The 21,923-nt window shown below is 43.9% G+C and overlaps 1 protein-coding gene across 11 annotated transcripts in view; it reads right to left on the reverse strand.

Moving 5' to 3' along the window:
- Window positions 1-21,923, reverse strand: part of tle1 (TLE family member 1, transcriptional corepressor) — a 124,671-nt gene that overhangs the window by 38,830 nt on the left and 63,918 nt on the right. For all 11 annotated transcript variants that reach the window (XM_033017622.1, XM_033017616.1, XM_033017613.1 and 8 more), the window contains 3 exons: window positions 7,213-7,332; window positions 6,044-6,097; window positions 3,345-3,497 (listed from right to left, as the gene is read on the reverse strand). In XM_033017622.1, the coding sequence (XP_032873513.1) occupies window positions 3,345-3,497; window positions 6,044-6,097; window positions 7,213-7,332 (327 nt within the window). The remainder of the gene's footprint in view (window positions 1-3,344; window positions 3,498-6,043; window positions 6,098-7,212; window positions 7,333-21,923) is intronic.

Raw genomic sequence — 21,923 nt, forward strand, 5'->3', positions numbered from 1 at the left:
CCTCCTAGCACTGACTCAGTGGTGACAGTCAGGTCATCCATGAAGGCTCTGATTGGTGGTTGGCGCACTCCTGACTTGGTCCGAGGGCCCAGGCACTCTGGCTCAGCAGCCAAGGCAAAAAGGATCACAGAGATGGTAGCCTGTGATGATCCCAACCTCCAGTCTGTGCCACTCTGATGTTACTGATCCTTATGAGACTCTCATGCTGAACTGGTTGTAATAGTCCAGGATGAGATTTGCCACTTGGCCCAGCACATGATGCCTGGTCATGACTGTCTGGATCAGCTTGTGCGGGATGGAGCCGTAGGCGTCGGCCAGGTCAAGCCAGAGCACTGTCAGGTTTCCCTTGTTCTCCCTGGCTTCTCCGATGAGCTGGGTCACCACTCCCGTGTGCTCTAGACACACTGGCACACCAGACAAGCCTCCCTTTTGCACTGAGCTGTCGATGTAGCCATTGCTGGAGAGGAAGTTGGTCAGCCGCCTCGCTACTATGCTGAAGAAGATCTTGTCTTCAACATTTAGCAAGGAGATAATCCTGAACTGATCGATCTTCTTGGAATCTTCTTCCTTTGGGATACAGTCTCCTTCAGCGAATCGCCACTGCTGCGCCACTTTCCCTCTCCTCCAGATGACTTTCAGGATCTTTCACAGCCATTTCAGTAACAAGGGGCAGTTCTTGTAGACCCTGTACGGGACTCTGCTCAGTCCAGGGGCTGAGCCAGATCTTGCTCTCTTCACAAAGTCCTGGGCCTATTTCAGGAGCGGCTCTCTATTATCAAACTCCCTGATGGGTGGAGGTGGTTTTATCAGGATGTTGCACTGGCCCAGCTCCTGCTGCCTGACAGGGTTGCTGTATGTGGTCTGGATGTGCCGGACGATTTCCTCCTTAGGGCAAGCCAAACTCCCACTGCGCTTCTGCCCGAGTAGTTGTTTGGTGAAGCCGAAGGGGTTGGCTATGAAGGATGCTCGCTTCCTAGCTCTTTCCTTCCAGCGTCTTCAGTGCCACTCAGCTCCACGATTGGTCAGCAGCTTTTTCCTCAAGATGGTTCGCAGCTCAGCCAAGGGGGGGACGTTGCTGTTCCCTGGCCTCTTTATACTGCTTCTTGAGGGACTTCAGTCCTGCCGGATCTTGTGGATCTTTGCTGCTCTTTGGTTCATGTTGAAAGGTGTTCTGGCAGTCTTCTTCTCCACTGCTCCAAACCTTTCCACAGCTAGGCCGACGATGATTGTCGTCATCATCCGCAGCCTTTGATACATGCCTCTCTTCGCAGTTGCTTCTAGCACCTTGACGACGTCCTCATCGAACTGATGCCAGACTGCTGTCTTGCAGGCCTGTGGCCATTTGACTCGAACCTTCTCCGGAGGTCTGTTCTGAGGGACTAGTTATGCCATTTGGAGGCTTTGGGCTCTATGGGGTGATTCCAGGCCCGGCTCCTCCTGCGTCTCACCAGTTAAAATACCTGTGTGATGTGACATTCCCTCTCCCTCCAAACACTTCATCTGGGTCTGGTGAATCTTTAGGCCTCAGCTGAACTTGCAGACCTTTCCACATCTGCATTTCATACTCATAGTCGGTTGTTAATTGCCATTAGTCGTTAGCCATTGATCCGTCAAATTGGGGTGCTCATCCTCCCCCCCCTCTCGGGCACCCCTGTGGGTATTTTTCCATGCGTTGTCTGTAGCTTGATTTGGGTCTCCTCCTCTCAGAGGATGCAGTTTGGGCTGCCAACCCGCCCCGCCCCGGTTGCCGTCTTACCGAGCTGTCCACTGTCTCTCCAGTCATCACCACCCAATTCTTGGTTGTCAATGATTGTGAATGGACAAACAATAAACAAACCTTGAAACCTTGAATCTACAAGGCTCATTTATTTAGAGAACTTGGTCAAAGTTCTGGTTATCGAACAAAACAAAATCATTTCATTTGTTTAGAATTTTACTTTGTTGGCTCACTGCTGCATTTGTTCTTTTTCATTTATAGACCAGGCAAACAACCCTTGGACAGCTGCCTATTCCTAATCATGTATATGGGACAAAAATCGTACATTTGCATGCAGCCTATGAACCATGTTTTATAGTACGTGCTGTAACTGGAATAACAAAAGAGCAACTTACACCCAGATATCTTGGATAACAATACTAACCACATCCTACATACAATAAAATCATTTTCAAAGCCAAGGATAAATAAATGAGCTAATGAATAATATAAATACCCAGAGTTAAATCTAGAACAATACACACAGTGCTGGAGAAACTCAACAGATCAGCACCTGTGGAGGGAATGGACAGATGATGTTTCGGGATGGGACCCTTCTTTGGATCTGAATTTATATGAAGCAGTCAAAACAACCTAAGCTGCTAAAGACTTCTACAATAACTGCCCATAAGTGATAACTTATTTCCTGTTTTAATACGAATCCAAGATTTCTAACAATGTCAACAGATATTCAAACATATTTAGATATTTTAATTTGTATTCATTCATGCTGTTTTAATAACTTTTATCCTCCACACGATACATATGGTGCAATTTACTTGAACAGTTTCTAGAGCCAATATCAATAAACGATCAAATGAGTTTTATTCCTTGATCTAAACACATGTTCATGTTACTTCCAGAATATGCAGGATGTAACTGTACAGTACAGATCTCATAAAAGCAATAAACTGCAATTGTTAGAAATCTGAAATAACAAAAAATGCTGGAAATAATCAGCATCTATGGCAGGAGTAAGACAGAGTTAACATTTGGCCCACACGCATGACCACACATTTCCAGTGATCTGTCACTGCAATGCACCATCTCATTTCCACTTCTCACACTCCTTAGCCTCTTCCACTTTCAACCAAATATTAATGAACAGCCCTTCATATTTGGACTGTGTGCACTGCAGCCTTCAATGGTGAGTTCAACTTTTTCAAAAAGTCAGCATTCCAGCATGATTATTCCAGATTTCCAGCATGATTATTCCAGATTCCTTTGGTAATTTCAGGTAATCATTCGACATTTTCACTTTCTCTAACCTTCTGGAATCTTGCAACATTCACCACCCCTTACATTTAAAAAAAAACTTTCCTCCCATCCACAGACATTCCCTTTTGTTCTTTCGTCACTTTATCTCAACAGTCTAAAAGTCTATCCTTCCCCTGTTCTTAAAAAAAGTAAATATTAATTTCCCTCTTCACCGCATGATCTGACACGTACGGTACTTCCAGTGTTTTTCAACAATGCAATTCCTTTCTGGTCCAAAGTAATTTAAGACAACGTATAAATCTGCAAACTTTCCAGTGTAATACCACTGTGTTTAGGCAAGATTCAATGAGAGAAATTAGACGATACTCACATGACTATGTTCTTTGGATTTGAGAGATGAGGAGCTGCCGGAAGATGCGGTGGAAGCCGGACTGCTGGAAGCATCCTTCTTGAGCAGGCGAGATTTATCCAAACCATTCTCACGTGGGGAATGGGCTGGACTGCCTCGTGGGGAAGATGGGTCCTGCATAAAGTTACAACACATTCGTGTTAGTTATATATACATTCACGTTGCGAGTAACTGAAATATCATCATAATCAGTTTTTCATTCAAGGTGGATGTCAAGTCATAAGATGAAACAATACCACCAGCACATGCTCCAGCAACAAACAGCATGATCTTCTCTGCAGAGTATCAGCATATAAACTAGGCGAGAGCTCTCACTTTAAATGGAATAGATTTTGAAATTAATGTTAAAATACAAAGAAGATATAAAGAGTGTATTGATTAGCTTTCAACCTTATGACATGAAATTAAAATCTCAACTAATATCCCTTCTTGTCTGGACTGTCGACTGAAAATTAACCTTTTCCAAAGCAATTAAAGTCACCTCTTTATAATGGGCATGACAGGGCCATTTGGGGATTAATTTCTTTTAACCTGGCTACTGGATGCTAATTAGCAAGGAGAAATTGTCTGCAATATGGTTAGGAATCCAAGTCAATGATCTTAAAGATAATTAACAGGGGAAAGGAATATTGAATAATTCACATTGATATAGTCTCAGCGAGAGCTTTTTATAATATATTGAGGTTAAAGGCGACAAGATAAATAAATATTTTGTGAAAATATTCCAACTGTTATCTGGAATTACTTTCCATTACAAAAGTGTAAACTAATTAGCAGAAATCTCAGCTAAATAACGTAATTTTGTTTCAAAGTCCATTTCGTAAAACAAAATTAAGGGAGATTATTGAACCTCTCAAACTCATTTTCCCTAGTAATCTACAATGAATTTTTGCCTCACATCGCAAGAGATCTAGATTTGATCCTGATTTGGGGTGCTGTCTCTCTGGAGTTTGTACATTGACCCAATGATCCTGTGGGTTTCTGCTGGGTGCTCTGGTTTCCTCCCACATCCCAAAGACATGATAGTAAGTTAACTGGCTACTGCAAATTGCTCTGTGTTGGCAAATGATAAAATAACCCCAAAAAAAGCATATGGGCATGTGTGAGACTAAATTTCAGGGTTTGGGGGAAGGGTAATAGGACTGATGGAATTGGTCTGCTGGGAGCTAGCAGTGACCCGATAAGCTGAATGACCCCTCTCTGATCTGTAATGAGAAGGACCCCCCACCCTGCACCACAACCACAATGTACCATGTTAAACAAAGTACCCAGAGGATTAGCATGAAGCAGCTCCTACTAAAATTCATACAATTCCGCATGTTTTGCGATACATACAACAATATAAAGGGACATCTCTGAACATCGCAGTTCCTAGCTACACATGTGGAAAAAGTAACACCTGCATAAAATGACACAAAAGCCAATTAAAACTTCCAAGCTAACGATGATACAAAGCTGGGTGCATACATTGTTGGTTATGAGGAGGAAGCAGGGAGACTTCAAGTCAGGTTAGGAAAAAGGGCAAGGACATGGCAGACAAAACATAATGTGGAAAACTGAGATCATCCACTTGTTCATGATATAGTAATAAATTGTGAGCGAAGATACCTCACTGTAATGATATTGGGCTCAGATGAGATTGCACCTAGTATTTTGTGCCTAGGTCTGGTCTTCCTACCAAAGAAAGTATATATTTGCAATAGAAATAGTGCAATGAAGGATCACCAGATTGAGTTGCAAAATGGTGTGGATTTGCTCTTTGAGGAGAGATTAAGCACACTAATTCTTGTATTATCTATAAAGTTTAGATGAATGAGAGATAATCTCATGGAAACATACAGAATTCTTATGAGTCCCGACAGGATAGATACAAGAATGACATTCCCCCTGGTTGTCAAGCACGTGAGTCAGAGACACTAAATAAGTGTTCAACCATTCAGGACTGAGATGAGATTTTCTCTTCACTCAGAAGGTAGTGAATCCTTGAAAACGAAAATATCCCCAAGGATATATATTCAATTGTTGAATATACTAGAGACAGAGGGGAGTTTGAATATCAAGTGAATTATCCAATATATGAAGCTACAGTACACAAGCAATGCTGCGGCAAAAGATCGACCATGATCTCACTCAATGGGGAGCAAGCATGAGCGGCTGAAAGGCAACGTCCTGCTTTTAGTTTCGTTTAATGTCTATTACTGATGGGTTGACCGAACAAATGGTGATGTACACCAAGAGTTGCGATATTTGGCCACTGTACAACTGCTGAAATGCTTGCTGACCTCAGTAAGTGCACAATTAGTCTTCATGCCAGGGTGGGGACATTTCACAATTAGAGAACCTGCTCACATAGCTACTGAGTAATGATAAAGTGCCAGTGTGTAAACATGACTGAGAGCAGGATCAGCTCAACTGCAATCCTTATACTGGCACAATGTTCTGGTTGCAAGTCTGGTTACTTGGGTTGTCACTTCCCATGAAACCATAACTTGGTATCGCACACATATTAAATTTAATTGTCATTATTTTAATGCGGATGCCAAATAACTTGAATTTTACATGTAGTTTCCTTTCAACTTTAAATATTTAAACACTGCATCTAAGTCATTAATTTGAATGAAATATCAAACAACATGCAACACAAAACAAATAGTACAAACCTCATTAGATACATCCACTACTAAATTGTCATCACTCTTATCCCCATCACTGTCCTATAAAAACAAGATAAATATTTTCAGATAAACTAATGACAAAAGTGAGTCAGTTACTTTCTGAGATGTTAGGTGTAATGAAATAAAAACAGAAAATGCCCAAAACACCCAGCAGGATAGTCAGATATGACCAGGGAGAAACCAACTTCATATTTCAGTTTGATGATTGTTCACCAGATCTGAATCACCGACTGTTTCTCTCACCAGAGACTGTGCCAAGCTTCCAGAGTGTTTCAGGATTTTCTGCTTTTAGTTCAAATTCCAGTGTTTGCAGTATTTTACTATTATTAGGAAAGTAGTTTCATCAGCTTGCATATTGTAGTGCAATATGTACATTACAGAACAGGGAGGGTGATGATAAATGGAAAATAACCCCATTCCTGTTGGGGTTGGGGATGATTATATCACCATTTGATGAAGCTGGCTGAAGCAGCCGCATTGGGAGAAAAGAGGGAAATCATATAGGCCAGTATGGTGGTGAAATCGGAGGAGATTGGACAGGTGCACCCACATCAAGGTGTAGGACCTGGGTGGTCAACATTGGCAGTTGAATGAGAGTGAAAAAAGTGTCGGCTCAGAGGTCACACGAGTGGTGGGGGTGAGCTGTTCTTTGGGAGATCAGGGGAGTAGAGGAAACTGCTCAGTGTGGTAGGAGTTGAGGGGGTGGGGATAGTAAGCACAGTCGAAGAATTGAGCTAAGTACTTCACTTAGCTACAAATCTTGCAGGTCAGTGCTGTAGTATCAAGGCCTTTTTCATTGTTGTGGGATTAAGATCACATTGCCCACCAACCAGCACCAAATGAACAACAGGGTCCAAGTTTCCCAGAAAATAGTAAAAACCCGTCGAGTTAAATTCAGTTTCAATCACTTAGCAGAGAAAAAAAAGTGCTATGCAATTGATTTTGTACGCACTCAATTCTAGGAAAATTAATTCATGAAATTAACCAAATGTTTTGTTACATTACACATTTAAATTCTGTGGTTTCATCAGGTTTTAATTTCAAGAAAATATTTTATCTAACATTACAACGTTGTATCATAAATGTACTTAAAATAAATAACACGCCTCTGAGTGATTCGACTTGATGGTGTGCCCTAACCAATATGTTCTTACATAGTGACTCATGGAGTCCTTATCATCAACCTTCCTCTTCTTCACATCATTGGAATAATCAGGGCCATTCCTCCGTTTATCTGAACCTCGCAGACCATCGGGTACCAGCAGGGAATTACTCTGTGAAGACAGAACAGCTGCTTTCAAAAGAAAATTCCTTCATATTTCCCAATGCAGCTCATGAATGCTGATGACACTCAACACAAAGTGATTATGACTTTACTATTTATACAGTGTCCTTAGCAAGCTAATGATTTCCTAAAGGTATTAAAGACAATTGTTCTTTAAATAGACCCATTACTCCATACAAATTGAACCTTCTTTACTATTTTTTAAAGTGTAATTTGCAGAGTGCACTCATGACAAATATCCGTGGGCTACAAGCATTTGACATCACATTAAGATGCTACTACCTACCCCATAGTGTATGTCAACTTGCTCTTACAGTAGTTTTTTGACAAACACCAACTATTCAAGGGATAAGGGTTAACATTTACAATTTAAATTAACAGTTTCATTGCCACTTCAATGCTTCATAATGATGGAAAGGTATAGATGAGTCAAAAATCAGATGACAATTAACATAAGAGCCATTGTCACAGCAGTGAGGACCTCATATTGAGATGCAATAAACTGGAATCAAGATGCTGGAATCTTGAGCAAAAATGGGGATGGACGATGAGGATCGAGAGGGGAAATAAACAGGGTGTCTGAAGTGGTGGTGGAAACGTGTGGTGTGTGGCCTCACTCTGACAATGAAAGAGGCCAAGGATAGGAAGGTAAGTATGGGAATGGGATGTGGAGTTAAAGTGGTTAGTAACTGGAAGATCCAGTTGGCCTTGGTGGGCCGAGCGCAAGTGTTTGGCCAAATGGCCGCCTAGTCTACGCTTGTTCTTGCCGTTGTAAAGGAAGCTCCAAATGAAAAACACAAGGTTGGAGGAGGTGCACGTGAACCTCTGCCTCACTTGGGAAGGCTGCTGAGTCCTGGGTGGAAGTGAGAGAAGAGGGACAGGGTGTTACATCTCCTGTGGTTGCAGGGAAAAATAACGGGAGAGGCAGCATATTGTGTGGGGAGGGATGAGTGAGCCCAGGGGCTACAGAGGGAATAGTTTCTGTGGGAAGCAGAAAGAGGTGTGGCTAGGAAGATATGACTGGTGGTGGGATCACATTGAGGGTGTTGCAAATGTCAGATAATTATTGGTTGCGGAGGTTAGTGGAATGAAAGATGACAACCAGATGATCGCTATCCTTGTTGCTTCTTGGAAAGGGGGTACAAGAACAAAACTGCAGGACACAGAGGCATGGGGAGGGCTCCATCCACAATAGCAGGGGATATGTCACGTTTACTGAAGAAAGACACCTTGTTGTATGCAGAGATATTGAAATAAGGGATTGCATCCTTGCGAAAGGAGGTTTAGTCAAGATAGATACAAAGAGGATAGACACAAAATGCTGGAGTAACTCAGCGGGGCAGGCAGCATCTCTGGATAGAAGGAGTGGGTGACGTTTCAGTTTGCGACCTTCAGTCAAGATAGTTGTTTGATTCAGTCAATTCGCAGTAGACGTCATTCGATATTCTGTCCCCTGTGATGAAGGCAGAGCTCAGGAAAGGGGAGCGATGTCAGAGAGAGACCAAGTGAATTTGAGGGCAGGGTGGAAGTTAGTAGTAAAGTTGATTAATTCAATCAGTACTGAATGAATGCAGGAGGCAACCCTGGTGCAGTTGTGATGGAGTGGAGAAAGAGTTGGGCAATTGTGTCAGAGATGATAGGAACAAGGACTGCTCAACAGAACCAACAAAAAGGCAGGCATAGCTGGGTCCCATGCCTGGCAACACCATTGACTTGAAGAAAGTGACAGGAGTCAAAAGAGAGGCTTAGATTAGTTTGGAAACAGGCCCTTCAGCCCACCGAGTCCGTGTCAAACACCGATCCTTCTACACTAGCACTATTCTACACACTAGGGACAATTTATAATTTTACCTAAATTAATAAACCTGGACGGCTTTGGAATGTAGGAGGAAACCGGAGCTCCCGGAGAACATACAAACAGCACCCATAGTCAGGCTCAAACCCATGTCTCTGTTGTTGTAAGGCAACATTTAGTTGAGGAGAACTGATTGGGTCCAAAGATCTTATAGCGGAGCAAGATAGGCTACTCCTGCGAAATGCAATGGACTGACATGTAGTACGCTATGGAGGGGATCATGGGCATTTTTCCACGCCCATTTTAGTAACCTGAGCCTACCTGACCCGACCCGACTCGCAGTGTAATCAATGTTGTGGGGCAACAGTTTGTGTGGGTTAGATTCATAAATCTGTCAGTTCATACTTCTTGTCAACAATAACATTTGATTCTGGTAATTGTCTTTTTTAATGTTTTATAAATCATTTCTTTTTAAATGGTTCACAAGCAGTGTTTGAGTTGATTTTGTAGTAACCGGAACCGACCCGACTCGCAGGGTGATTGACATTGCGGAACTTTTTGTGCGTGATATAGGGTTAGATTCATAATTCTGTTAGTTCATAATTCTGTTAATTCTTGTTAAAGAATAAAATGTTTATAAACACACATACATGAAAATTATATAAATGTATATAATCATATAAAACACACAATTATATTTCTTCTGATCCAATAATGAACTTTATTTCAGACTAGACAAGGGACATTAAATAAGAAACATTGTAAATAAGAAACATTGTAAACCTCCCCGCAACTTCACACACACTAGGCCTTATCCCCCCCGGCACTCCCTCGCCTGCCCCCTCACTACAATGTCTCCCCCCCTCCTATGCCCCTCTCCCGTTGCCCCGGGCCCCGCACTCCTTCTCCCCGCTGCCCCGCACACTCTCTCCTCGCTGCCCCGGGCCCCGCACTCCTTCTCCCCGCTGCCCCGGGCCCCGCACTCCTTCTCCCCGCTGCCCCGCACTCTCTCTCCCCGCTGCCCCGGGCCCCGCACTCTCTCTCCTCGCTGCCCCGGGCCCCGCACTCCTTCTCCCCGCTGCGGATCCAATCTTTGGCCGGAAGCAAGAGGGCGGAGCAAAATGGCAGAACAAGATGGCGGAACAAGATGGCGGGGGCAGGTTGCTAAAATGAGTCATAAAATCGCCCATGAATCCGCCCATGAGCGTACTACACGTTTGCGTGAGAGTAATCCATCTTGCTCCGCTATAGGATCTTTGATTGGGTCTCTCTTCTTCATGGAAGAATGAGAGGGCCCTGAGGCCTTCCTGGGGGAAATAGAAGTGTACCACATACTTGGTACACATGAGGTAATTGGAGCCAAGGAATTGGAAGTTCATTAAGTGGTGAAGAATATGTGAGATGTCCCAGTTGTAGGTCGGAATGGACTGGGCATGGACAAAATGGAATTGACATATTCAGGGATGAGTTTGGTGGAGCAGGAGCAGGCAGAAGCAGTCGGTCTGCTTCTGGATTTTGGGAGGGAGATAAATAGGGGCAATGTAAGATTGGGGAACTATAAGTTGATGGCTGTGGAGGGGAGATCACCAGAGGCAATAAGATTGGTGATGGTTTAGGAGTTCTTATCAATTTTCCAATTTACAGGTGCAAGGCAAGGTGTTGGATTACCACGATATATTTTTAAGCAATGACGTCTGTGATAGAATCACCAAGTCTTTGTCTAAAAGTGCCAAGTCTAAAAATTACTGCAGCCTGTACAATCAGCATCTGAACAAAAAGACTGGTTGATCTCAAATTGGTACAAGCAGCACCAAACAATATTTCTCCCAATAATAAAAAGGTCAATTATATTATTTGAGAAAATAAAAAAACAATTAATGCTAATTCAAAGTCCTGGAGCCTTTGGCTGATGTATTTACATTCATGAATCCAGCTCCTTTAAACTGTCAACTAATTCCTAAATCCACAAATACAGATTCCATGCAAGATTTTTTTATTTTTTTAAAACCAAAATGTTGGAGGAATTCAGACAAAAGTAGGGTCCCGGCCTGAAATGTCATCTGTCCATTTCCGTCAATAGATGCTGCCTGACCTGAACAGGGTGGCACGCTGGCACAGCAGTAGAGTTGCTGTCTTACAGCCCCAGAGATTCGAGTTCGATCCTGACTATGGGTGCTGTCTGTCTGGAGTTTGTACCATCTCACTGACTGTGTGGTTTTTCCTGGGTGCTCTGATTTCCTCCCACACTCGAAAGACTCACAGGTTTGCAGATTAATTGTAAATTGTCTCTAGTGTGTAGGATAGTGCTAATGTACAGGGTGATCGCTGGCCGTGCGAACTCAGTGGGCCGAAGGGCCTGTTTCCATGCTGTATCTCTAAAGTCTAAAGACCTGCTGGGTTCCTTCAGCACTTTGTTTTTTTGCTCAAGATTCCTGCATCTGCAGTCGGTTGTGTCTCCAAACCCACCGTAGAGACCACTTTACTTCTATTAACACCATAAGCAGGTTCACATTTGCTGCTGCCCTGGAACTAGCAAGGGCAACAGGACCAGGATTGAGCTGGTCATCTGAATTTAAAGGAAAATAATTTATAAATGTGTTTCCACAAGTGCAAACCGATGAAAAATTCGACTGATGTCTAGTTTTAACATACATGTATTAGTACACACATACCCTTCTGAGGCATTTTATACTTAATTGCTGACCCATCTGCTAACCAATTTCAATGTTCAGGGTCACATGGTATAAATTAATAGACTCACTGTTCTCAACCATATCAACATAACAATGAGCCATTTAACTAACTGGATATCCATGGGGGCAATTTGTTCAGTGAAGTGTTAAAGAACATGAACAATGCAAACTAAGTTGTGTGAAAAAAACCCTTTTAAATGCTAACGCAATATGAGAAGTTAAAACAAGAGAACGATTTGCAGCTGGATGACACTCACATGGATATTTTCACTGCTGTTAGAACGCGATTCCTCTCATTTTCTGTTATATCGCGACAAAAAATGCAGTGGAAATATTTCTCTCTTAAGGGAAAGGAGTGTTCTCACCTGCAAATGTGATAAAGCTACTTACTCATGAAAATATGCTTTTGTTTAATGTATAAAATGACCAGTGCTGTTTTCCATGAAAACTAAAGATGATATAGAGTTACATGCACACAAAAAATCAAGAGTGCAGAACACTTCAAGCCAACTTCTGCTTACTTCATGTCAATTTCTGCTTACTTCAGCGAATGTTCCTCCAAGGCTAATACTAAGCTGTCTTTTATTCACGGTCAGTCAAGCTAAAGAACAGCCAGAGGTCTCAAGTAAATTATACAAGACGCCAATGAAATTTAATCCAGTGTAACCTCCTGTGTAACCTCTACTACTGGATTGCAGCCAAAAGCACAGCCTTCTGGAATCCTGACAACACTTCATTTCCAGTGGCAGTCATTTGTGGATTTAACTCTCTAACCAGTATGATTTTGCTCATGAACTTCAGTGCTGTAACTCCTTCCACAGCAAGCCCCCCCCCCCCCCCCCCCCCTACCACCCCTCCTCCTCACCCTCACTCCACAGAGACACACACACACACACAAAGGGAGACAGCTCATTTGAAGTCATGCAATGCAAATGCTAATATTTTGTACAAAACACAGAAAGTAATGATGCCTGGAAGCTATTATGAGGTATTAATCTAATCAAGAGATTTAAACAAGAGATTTAAGCTTCAAAATTAATTTATGGGTCAAAATCATTCCCAGGATTTGATTTTATTGATATCAGGGTAGTTTTGTTCAGTTTTCGTACACACAATATATGAGCTAGTTGGTAAACATAGAATGCCGATATGTTCACCCTCATGGTAGCCTGGTGACTTTCACCAAAATATTAACAATAGTGACATTATTGCAAGGACAGTGCAGAATTATTTGCTGCTGATAACCAGCAGGTTTTAAGGCCAATATCTATAATTTGACAACTGGAACGGAATCAGTACGAAGCTTCATTGCCATTAATTCAAGACTATCACAGGGGGCAATGCAAGAGGAAGTGCTGTGGGCTGTGTATATTACAATTATCTTTATCCCATCAAATGATCTACCCCTTCCATTCCCGGGGTATTACAGATTTCGAACTTCAAATAGTAGCAAAATAATTAGTCTGCCGGAAAAATTGGACTGAGCTTTTGATGCAGCTCACAATTTCACCTCTGAACCATTTTTTGGTTATAAAAAGTTTATTAAGTGCTCTGGCATTTTATAGCACATTACAACTGAGTACATTAAGAAGGCTGCTTTAGGCCTATTTTGTTAATGTAACAACTTTGACCTTAGGATTAACAAGATTTAGAGCCCAGCTTATAAAATTCCCCGCAGTCATTCAAAATCATGCAGCTGTGGCAGGCTTTGGCAGCAACTACACTTAATCTTCAAGACCAGACATCTTCTCATTTCATGCTAGGTCAGAGTATTTTGGAATAGGCTGGGCAATGATCCGGTAGCATTAATTCCATTCGCAATGTCAGATAGGCATACCTTCAAAATCACACAGCTCATAGTCATTGTGCAAAGCACTTCATTAAAACGAGGCTCTTCTATTGTAGTGTTAATAGCCTGACCAGAGTTAAGAAAAAAAACCTAACCAAAGCATTCAACATGTATTGCCCTTAAAATCCTAGAGAGGCTGTCCTGAACAACAAAGACAGGATTGTGCTGATTTCCAGTCGCAGTTCCCTGTAGCGTGGAAGTATGGAACAATTTGGAGGTCAGACAGTGGCAAAGCTGACCTGCTGCTCCTACCCTGGACTCAGTCCAACAGTAGTTCTGTAATGTGCAACCCAGCTGAGGTGTTGAGTACACTTCATTTTGTACCCTCAGCTCGTAGCAAAACCTCGATCATAGGGTCAAAAACCTTCACTACAAGTGACCTGCCTTTTCACCATTCGAGTAGAGAGCTTTCATAATAAATTAATCATTTAACGTTTCTTTTAATCATTTTTTCCACCCGTTTATAAATGTTGCCGGAAACATTTAGTTACTGTGCAAAACAACTTTGATGGCACAAGTTGTCACTAGAGGCAGCACTTTGGGATCTGCTCTGCCTCACAGAATGGCCACCACAAAATTGGCTGCAGAATACAGGGCAACAAGGTTACAACAAACATTAATGCAACTTGAACTGGGTTAAGCACTGTGGCGTAGATAGGGTAGACAGTCAGATTCTTGTCCCTCAATGGGGGGAAATATCAAACACTAGAGGGCATAGCTTTAAGGCGCGATGTGCAATATTTGAAGGAGATGTGCAGGACAAGTTTTTGTTTACATAGGTGTTGAGTATCTGGAATGAGTTGCCAGTAGTGGTGGTGGAGGCAGATATGATTGCGGCATTTAAAATGTTTCAAGATAAGTACAGGGAATGAGGGATATGGATCAGGTGCATCCAAGTGAGAATAGTTTATCTTGGCATGTTCGGCACAGATATTGTGGGTCAAAGGGCCTATTCCCTTCTATGTTCCAAGTATGATCTGACAAAATAAAATGGCTAAGATTCGCTCTCTTAATTATGTTACGTGTAGATTGAAAGCACCGCGTTCCACAACACTGCTATCTTCCTTGATTATCCTTGCGCTTCTAGTTTGGCATACTAGTTGTTCAATATTAGACAGGCAATTTGTTTTTTTTAAAACAGGCTGTTGCATTCAGGCCCTATCAGAATCACTCAACAGCGATATGATTCAATTTTCCTCCCAGGCCAATGTTTGCACTAGTCATTTGTAGCACTGGATTTTTTTGAACATACTGAGCCGAGCCTCCGATTCGATACCCTCTCCATCACTGTCTTTGCATTCATCTCCATGGCAATGTGTATTCACAAACATATCCTCACTCATCTGTTCACAAAACCCTCACGTTGACTCTGTTTCTGGCTGGCTTCCCACCTTTGCACTCATCCAAAACCATGCTGCCCTTATCCAAATATGCACTGCTTTCAAGTGATGCATCACCCACATTCTTTGGTTATATTCAAATTCCTCCATTGCCACCAAGTATAAATTAGGAGCAGAAGAAGGTCATTCAAGCCCTCAAGACTATCTCACCATACAACCGAAGCATGCATTATCAGATTGTAACCACAGTTTTGCTTTCCTGTTTACCCATTCTGTACCTTCCTGGTTCATGATGAAGAATCAACTCAACTTTGCATTAAAGATTCTGCTTCCCCACTGTGCAAAGGGTTCCTAATGGGCCTGTCCCACTTAGGTGACTTTTTAGGCGACTGCAGGAGACTATGCAATCGCCACATGGTCGCCACATGTTCGCGGGTGGTTGTCGGGGAGTCGCCTTCATGGTCGTGAGGAGTTCCCGCATTCTGGGAACTAGTCGCAGCCTCATTATGGTCGGTGCAAATTTATCAACATGTTAAAAAATTAGCGCCGACCAGAATGAAGCCACCATGGAAAGTAGCGAGAATTCTCGCTAGGTAGGTTGCCAGGAGGTCCTAGCGGGTTTCCAGGAGGTCGAAGGTTCTCGTAGGTTGTAGCCAGTGCTGACCGGTGAATTTCTTTGGCTCATTTGGGGGAAAAAAACATAAGCAGTAGTTTTCAGAACCAAGGATAACCGACCGGTAATGTTAATGTCTGCCGAGCTTAACAGACGTGTATCTCTGGCTTCTGAAAAGTTGTCTCCACTCCTCCCCCCCCCTCTTTTAAAAGATTGACTGTACACTAGCCCTCTTAATTACAGCGCCAATCTTCATGTTCATAGCGGTGTGTGTCTGTATCACCTTGGCTTTGTACCGTGTGAATTTCCCTCAGACAGCGCTCACCCCGCTTGCCCCGTCCCCCGCCTGCATAACGGGCTGGTGAAGGAAGCGAGAGTGTGAGTGTGAGTGTGAGCAGGGCCGGCCTTAAGCCGATTGGACCAATTGGGTGGGCCCCGCACCTAAGCGCCCCCCCCCCCCTCCCCCGAGCCAGAATAATCTACTCTCGGCTCAGGTAGATCTACCCCGAGTGGAGAGGGGAGAGAGTGGTGGAGAGTAGAGGGGTGGAGGGGGAAGAAAGGGATAGACGGGGAGGGGGTTTGAGGGGGAATGGAGAAGGGGGAGAGGGGGAGGTGGGTCGATCCCTCACGGTCCCGGGGCAGCGCTCCCGCCCCTCCAGTCACCGTGCTTCACGCACACAGCCCCGGCTCCACCCCTCTCTCTCCCCGGGGAGACGCGGTGAATAATACAGGGAGGGCCGGGACGGGCAGGGGGTTGGAGCAACGTTTACAATCCTCAGCCTCAGTCCGCCCAGTCCCCGGCATCCGCTCCTGCCAACAGACCTCTCCCTCCCTTCTCTCCTCCCCTTCTATCCCTCCCTTCCCTTCTTCCCTCCCCTCCCTCCTCTCTCTCTTTTCCCTCCCCTCCTCTCTCTCTTTTCCCTCCTTCCCTCCCTCCCTTCTTTCTCTCCTTCCCTCCCTCCCTTCTCTCCTCCCTCCCTTCTCTCCTTCCTCCCTTCTCTCCCTCCCTCTCACGCACACAACAGTCACTAAAACAAGTGGTATTATAACTATGTACCTTTCAGAGGTGATGTACACATTTTGTTTGTTACTTGTAGGCTTACATGTATGACACTTTATATTAAAATGTAGCTTAGGTCTGTTTGGTCCATTATCTTGCAGGCACTTTTTAAGCGCAGGTAGACAAAATTGCTGGAGAAACTCAGCGGGTGCGGCAGCATCTATGGAGCAAAGGAAATAGGCAACGTTTCGGGTCTGAAGAAGGGTTTCGGCCCGAAACGTTGCCTATTTCCTTCGCTCCATAGATGCTGCTGCACTCGCTGAGTTTCTCCAGCAATTTTGTGTACCTTCGATTTTCCAGCATCTGCAGTTCCTTCTTGAACACTTTTTAAGCGCACATTACTTTCCATTCTACTATAGAGATAAAAGGTCTATGATACTTTATTTGTGTTTCTATGATTCTACACACCTTGGCTGGGAACCTTGGGCTCAGAAAATCTGCCTTTGCAGCACTGCGCATGTGCAGCACTAGTTTCTTGGCGGGATTTTCAAATATGGATTGTCGTTATTTTAAGTGTATCTTAGGAAACAGAGAGAGGAGAATGGAGCTCGTGTACCAATGATGTGGTAAGTACATTTCTTGGTGATGTTTTTAAATACCGTATTTCCCGGGGTGTGGGGAGAGCTCCTTTCACAGCGTTTGGGGAGGCTGGGGTAAAGTTGCGGGGAGGGCATGAATGCTGCGAAGGAGGGGATCGGGATAATGCCATTTGCGACGCTCCTTGCACGGAGCCACCGCATTGAGGCGTGGCGGGGGAGGGGGGGGGGGGGGAGAAGCAGCTCGGGTGGCTGTGAGCAGCCGCCGGGCCGGATAGCGGAACCGGCCGCCACCTCAGCGCCTTCTGCCGGCCCCCGCTCACCTCTGGCAGCTCTCCGTCTAAAAACCCCTCTCCTTCCGCTCGCTGGCCTCACTTATGTCCCGCAAATCCTTAAATTACAACAGATTGAGGTTACTCGGCTGTGGGAATTTAAGGATTTGCAGGAAGCGGCTGACACGAGTGAGCGGCAGGTGAGAGGTGTTCAGACGGAGAGCACTGCCAGAGGTGAGCGGGCCGGCAGATGGCGCTGAAGTGGCGGCCAAGTTCTGCTGTTGGGTCCCGGCGGCCGCTTGCAGCTCCCCAAGCTGCTTCTATACCCGGCTACAGTGCGGTAGCTTCGTGCCCGGAGTGCTGCGGCAGTGGTGAGTGAGCGAGTTACTGGCATTATCCCTGACCCCCTCCTTCTCAACGCTCCTGCCCTCCCCGCAACTTTACCCCTGGCACAGACTCTCCACATGCTGTGAAAGGAACTCTCCCCCCAATTGGTCCCTTGAACAAGTGTTGCCAGCTCACGATCCACTGAGGCAAAATAATATTGCTTCCCCCTGTCTCATTTGGCAATCCCTTATTTTTAATAGTAATTCTTTGGACTAAATTCTCATTGTAGAAGAAATATTCTCTCCATATTCACCCTGTCAGGACCCCTCATGATTTTATATTTTAAATTGCTCCCTTTCGTTCTCACCTCCCTAACTCTATAATCTTCTCCAGGTTTCCAACACTTAAAGGTGCATTCCGTCTTCTAGCCCCAAACTCTGGAATTTCCACCTCAAAAGACTCTCCTCATTTGGATAATTTCTTAAAATTCCACCACCTTGACTGAACCTTTGGCACCCATTTTTATGTTTCTTTTGTTAGGTGGTTCAAATTTCTCTGATAATATTCACCCAAAGTTGATTGGAATCATTTTGACAAGTTAAATGCGCTCTGTTGAAAAATGTTATTAATCTCAAATGTAATGGATTCATTAAATTATAAATTAGCTTTTTTTCCTTGCAGCCTGTGATTGGTTTGCATTTCTGTTCTACTTGCTAGCCTGGCACTAATTGCTAAGAAACAACTCAGGAGATAATGCCAAAACAAACAGATAGGAACAGCAAAACTAATTAGCTTATCACAAAAATCTGACACCACCCGTATTCAAATTCTGTTCACGAGCTCTCATGCCTCACATACACCTAACCAGGCGCTTTGAGCTATTACAGAGATAATATAATTGTGTTACTTCACACAGCTCCAACGCAAACTCTTTCTGCAATCACAATGCTCTCTCATTCTATGCTGATGGTACTATATATGTTCATAATTTGGTCTATGTCTCCACAAGCACCAGCTGTCATCTGAAATGTACCCACATGGTGTTCCTAGTTGGTGAAATGGCAGAATTTCAACAAGTAATCCCTCAATGGGAAATCTTACAAGAATTGTTTTTTTTTCCAAAACATAACAAGCCTTTAAAGCAACTTGTCCAGAGGAAGCAAGTAGATTGCCTGCCGATTACAAATTTAACTGCTTAAGTCCAAATTCTGGCTTCCAACATTTCATCTGTTAAAACAGGATGCCTAATCTTACCAACACAACTGTGACACCTAAATATAGACACAAAATGTTGGAGTAAAGGGCCTGTCCCACTTGCGTGTCCTTGGCACGCAAATTATCCAACCTCGTGGTCGCGTTGAGCCGCGACGGTCCTGCAAAGGTCGCACGCGATTTCATGCGTACGCACAGCCGTCTGGAGCGCATGACGTCATTTGAAGATGGACACAAAGCTGGAGTAACGCAGCGTGACCGGCAGCATCTCTGTAGAGAAGCAATGGGCGATGTTTTGTGTCGAGACCCTTCTTCAGTCTGAAAAGAAGGGTCTTGACTAGAAACGTCACCCATTGCTTCTCTCCGGACATGTCCATCTTCAATTTTCTTAGCCCCGCTCTGGTAGTAGAAGTGGGGGCGTATCTGGACAGCAACAGCCGTGAGCCCCAGGCCGAGTTTGGCGATCGTTTGCCTGCTTCTGCTGCTGTTGGAGGTGAGACGTTGCGTCGCGCCAGGGTCTTGGGCCTGTACCACTTTGGCCGCCAGTTCCGCGACAGGCCGTTGGCGCGCGAAGATTTCGTTCTTCGCGCGCCAACTGGGGGCGGAGTTCTGAGAATTAGGACCTGAGGTGATGAAGAAATGGCGATAAGTTTCCAGGCCAGGGTGTGGACCTTGTAAATTAATGCAACGGTCAAAGGCCCAAAATCCTTGATTTTCTTGATAGTGGAGTTGCAGGTGGGGTGTATTCTATCACACTGCTGGCATATCTTGTAAATTGAGCATTGGCTTTGGAGTGTTCCAAAAAACAACACAAAAATAATATTTTACTTCGCATTCACTTCAGGTGATTCCGAGTACTAATTGTTTGCCGATGACAAATCCTTGGCCAAGATTTTGCTGTCAGTGCTCGCAAGTGACCTACATGAAAGTTCAGGTCTACCTCATGCGGATCCCAAAGTAGGAACTAGTCATGGGAGAGCCATGACAAAAATTGAACATTGTCTGGTCCATCAAGACACTGACATCCCCACCATCAAAGGGATCTATAGGAGGCGCTGCCTCCAAAAGGCAGCCAGCATCATCATGAACCCACACCGCACTCGCCATGCTCTTATTTCACTTCTGCCATCGGGATGGTGGTATATGTGTCCGAAAATTGTAACATTCAGGTTCAAGAATAACTGCTTCCCAACAAACATCAGGGTATTGAACAGGGCGAACTCCAACTAAACTCTGAACTACAAACTGTCGTCGTTGTACTAGGGACCTTGGGCTTTGTTTTGTTTTGCACTATATTTGGTTTGCTCTATTTATAACCATATAACCATATAACAATTACAACACGGAAACAGGCCATCTTGGCCCTACAAGTCCGTGCCGAACAACTTTTTTCCCTTAGTCCCACCTGCCTGCATTCATACCATAACCCTCCATTCCCTTCTCATCCATATGCCTATCCAATTTATTTTTAAATGATACCAACGAACCTGCCTCCACCACTTCCACTGGAAGCTCATTCCACACCGCTACCACTCTCTGAGTAAAGAAGTTCCCCCTCATGTTACCCCTAAACTTCTGTCCCTTAATTCTGAAGTCATGTCCTCTTGTTTGAATCTTCCCTTTTCTCAAAGGGAAAAGCTGTTAGTTTGTTACATTATCTATTGTGCAGATGCAAGTACGAATTTCATTGTTCAGTGTTGGAGCATATGACGATAAAGCACACTTGACTTGATTCTTAAGAACAATAGTATGGGTGTTTGTCGTGATGTTTAGTATTTTGTTGTATATCCTTTGCATGCAATCACTGCTTGAAGTCTGCGATTCATGGACATCATCAGTTGCTGGGAGTGTTCTCTGGTGATGCTCTGCCAGGCCTGTGTTGCAGCCATCTTTAGCGTATGCTTGTTTTGGGGGCTAGTTCCGTTCAGTTTTCACTTCAGCATATAAAAGGCATGCTCAATTGGGTTTAGATCGGGTGATTGACGGCCACTCAAGAATTTACCATTTTTTTAGTTTTGAAAAGCTCCTTTGTTGCTTTAGCAGTATGTTTGGGATCATTGCCTTGCTGTAGAATGAACAGCCAGCCAATGAGTTTTGAGGCATTTGTTTGAACTTGAGCAGATAGGATGTGTCTATACACTTCAGAATTCATTATGCTACTACCATCAGCGGTTGTATCATCATTGAAGATAAGTGAGCCAGTACCTTCAGCAGCCATACATGCCCATGGGGGCCATAACACCCCCACCACCGTGTTTCACAGATGAGGTGGTATGCTTTGGATCTTGGGCAGTTCCTTCTCTCCTCCATACTTTGCTCTTGTCATCACTCTAATATGTTAATCTTTGTCTCGTCTGTCCTTAAGCTTTTTTTCCCACACTGTGGTTGCTCTTTTAAGTACTTCTTGGCAAACTGTAACCCGGCCGTTCTATTTTTGTGGCTAACCAGTGGTTTGCATCTTGCAGTGTAGCCTCTGTATTTCTGTTCATGAAATCTTCTACGGACAGTGGTCATTGACAAATCCACACCTGACTCCAGAAGAGTGTTTCTGATCTGTCGGACATGTGTTTGGGTGTTTTTCTTCATCATAGAGAATTCTTCTGTCTTTAGCTGTGGAGGTCGCATTGCAATTAGTAAGCTCACCAGTGCTCTCTTTCTTAATGATGTTCCAAACATGTGACTTTGTTAAGCCTATGGTTTGGCTGATGTCTCTAACAGTTTTATTCTTGTTTCTCAGTCTCATAATGGCTTATTTGACTTTCATTGGCATAACATTGGTCCTCATGTTGATAAACAGCAATAACATTTTCCAAAGGTGATTGAAAGACTGGATCTCTCTTATACCTGCATTAAGGAGGCAATTAAACACACCTGAGTAATTAC

Source organism: Amblyraja radiata, chromosome 3 (genome assembly GCF_010909765.2).
Source record: "Amblyraja radiata isolate CabotCenter1 chromosome 3, sAmbRad1.1.pri, whole genome shotgun sequence".
Classification (NCBI taxonomy): domain Eukaryota; kingdom Metazoa; phylum Chordata; class Chondrichthyes; order Rajiformes; family Rajidae; genus Amblyraja; species Amblyraja radiata.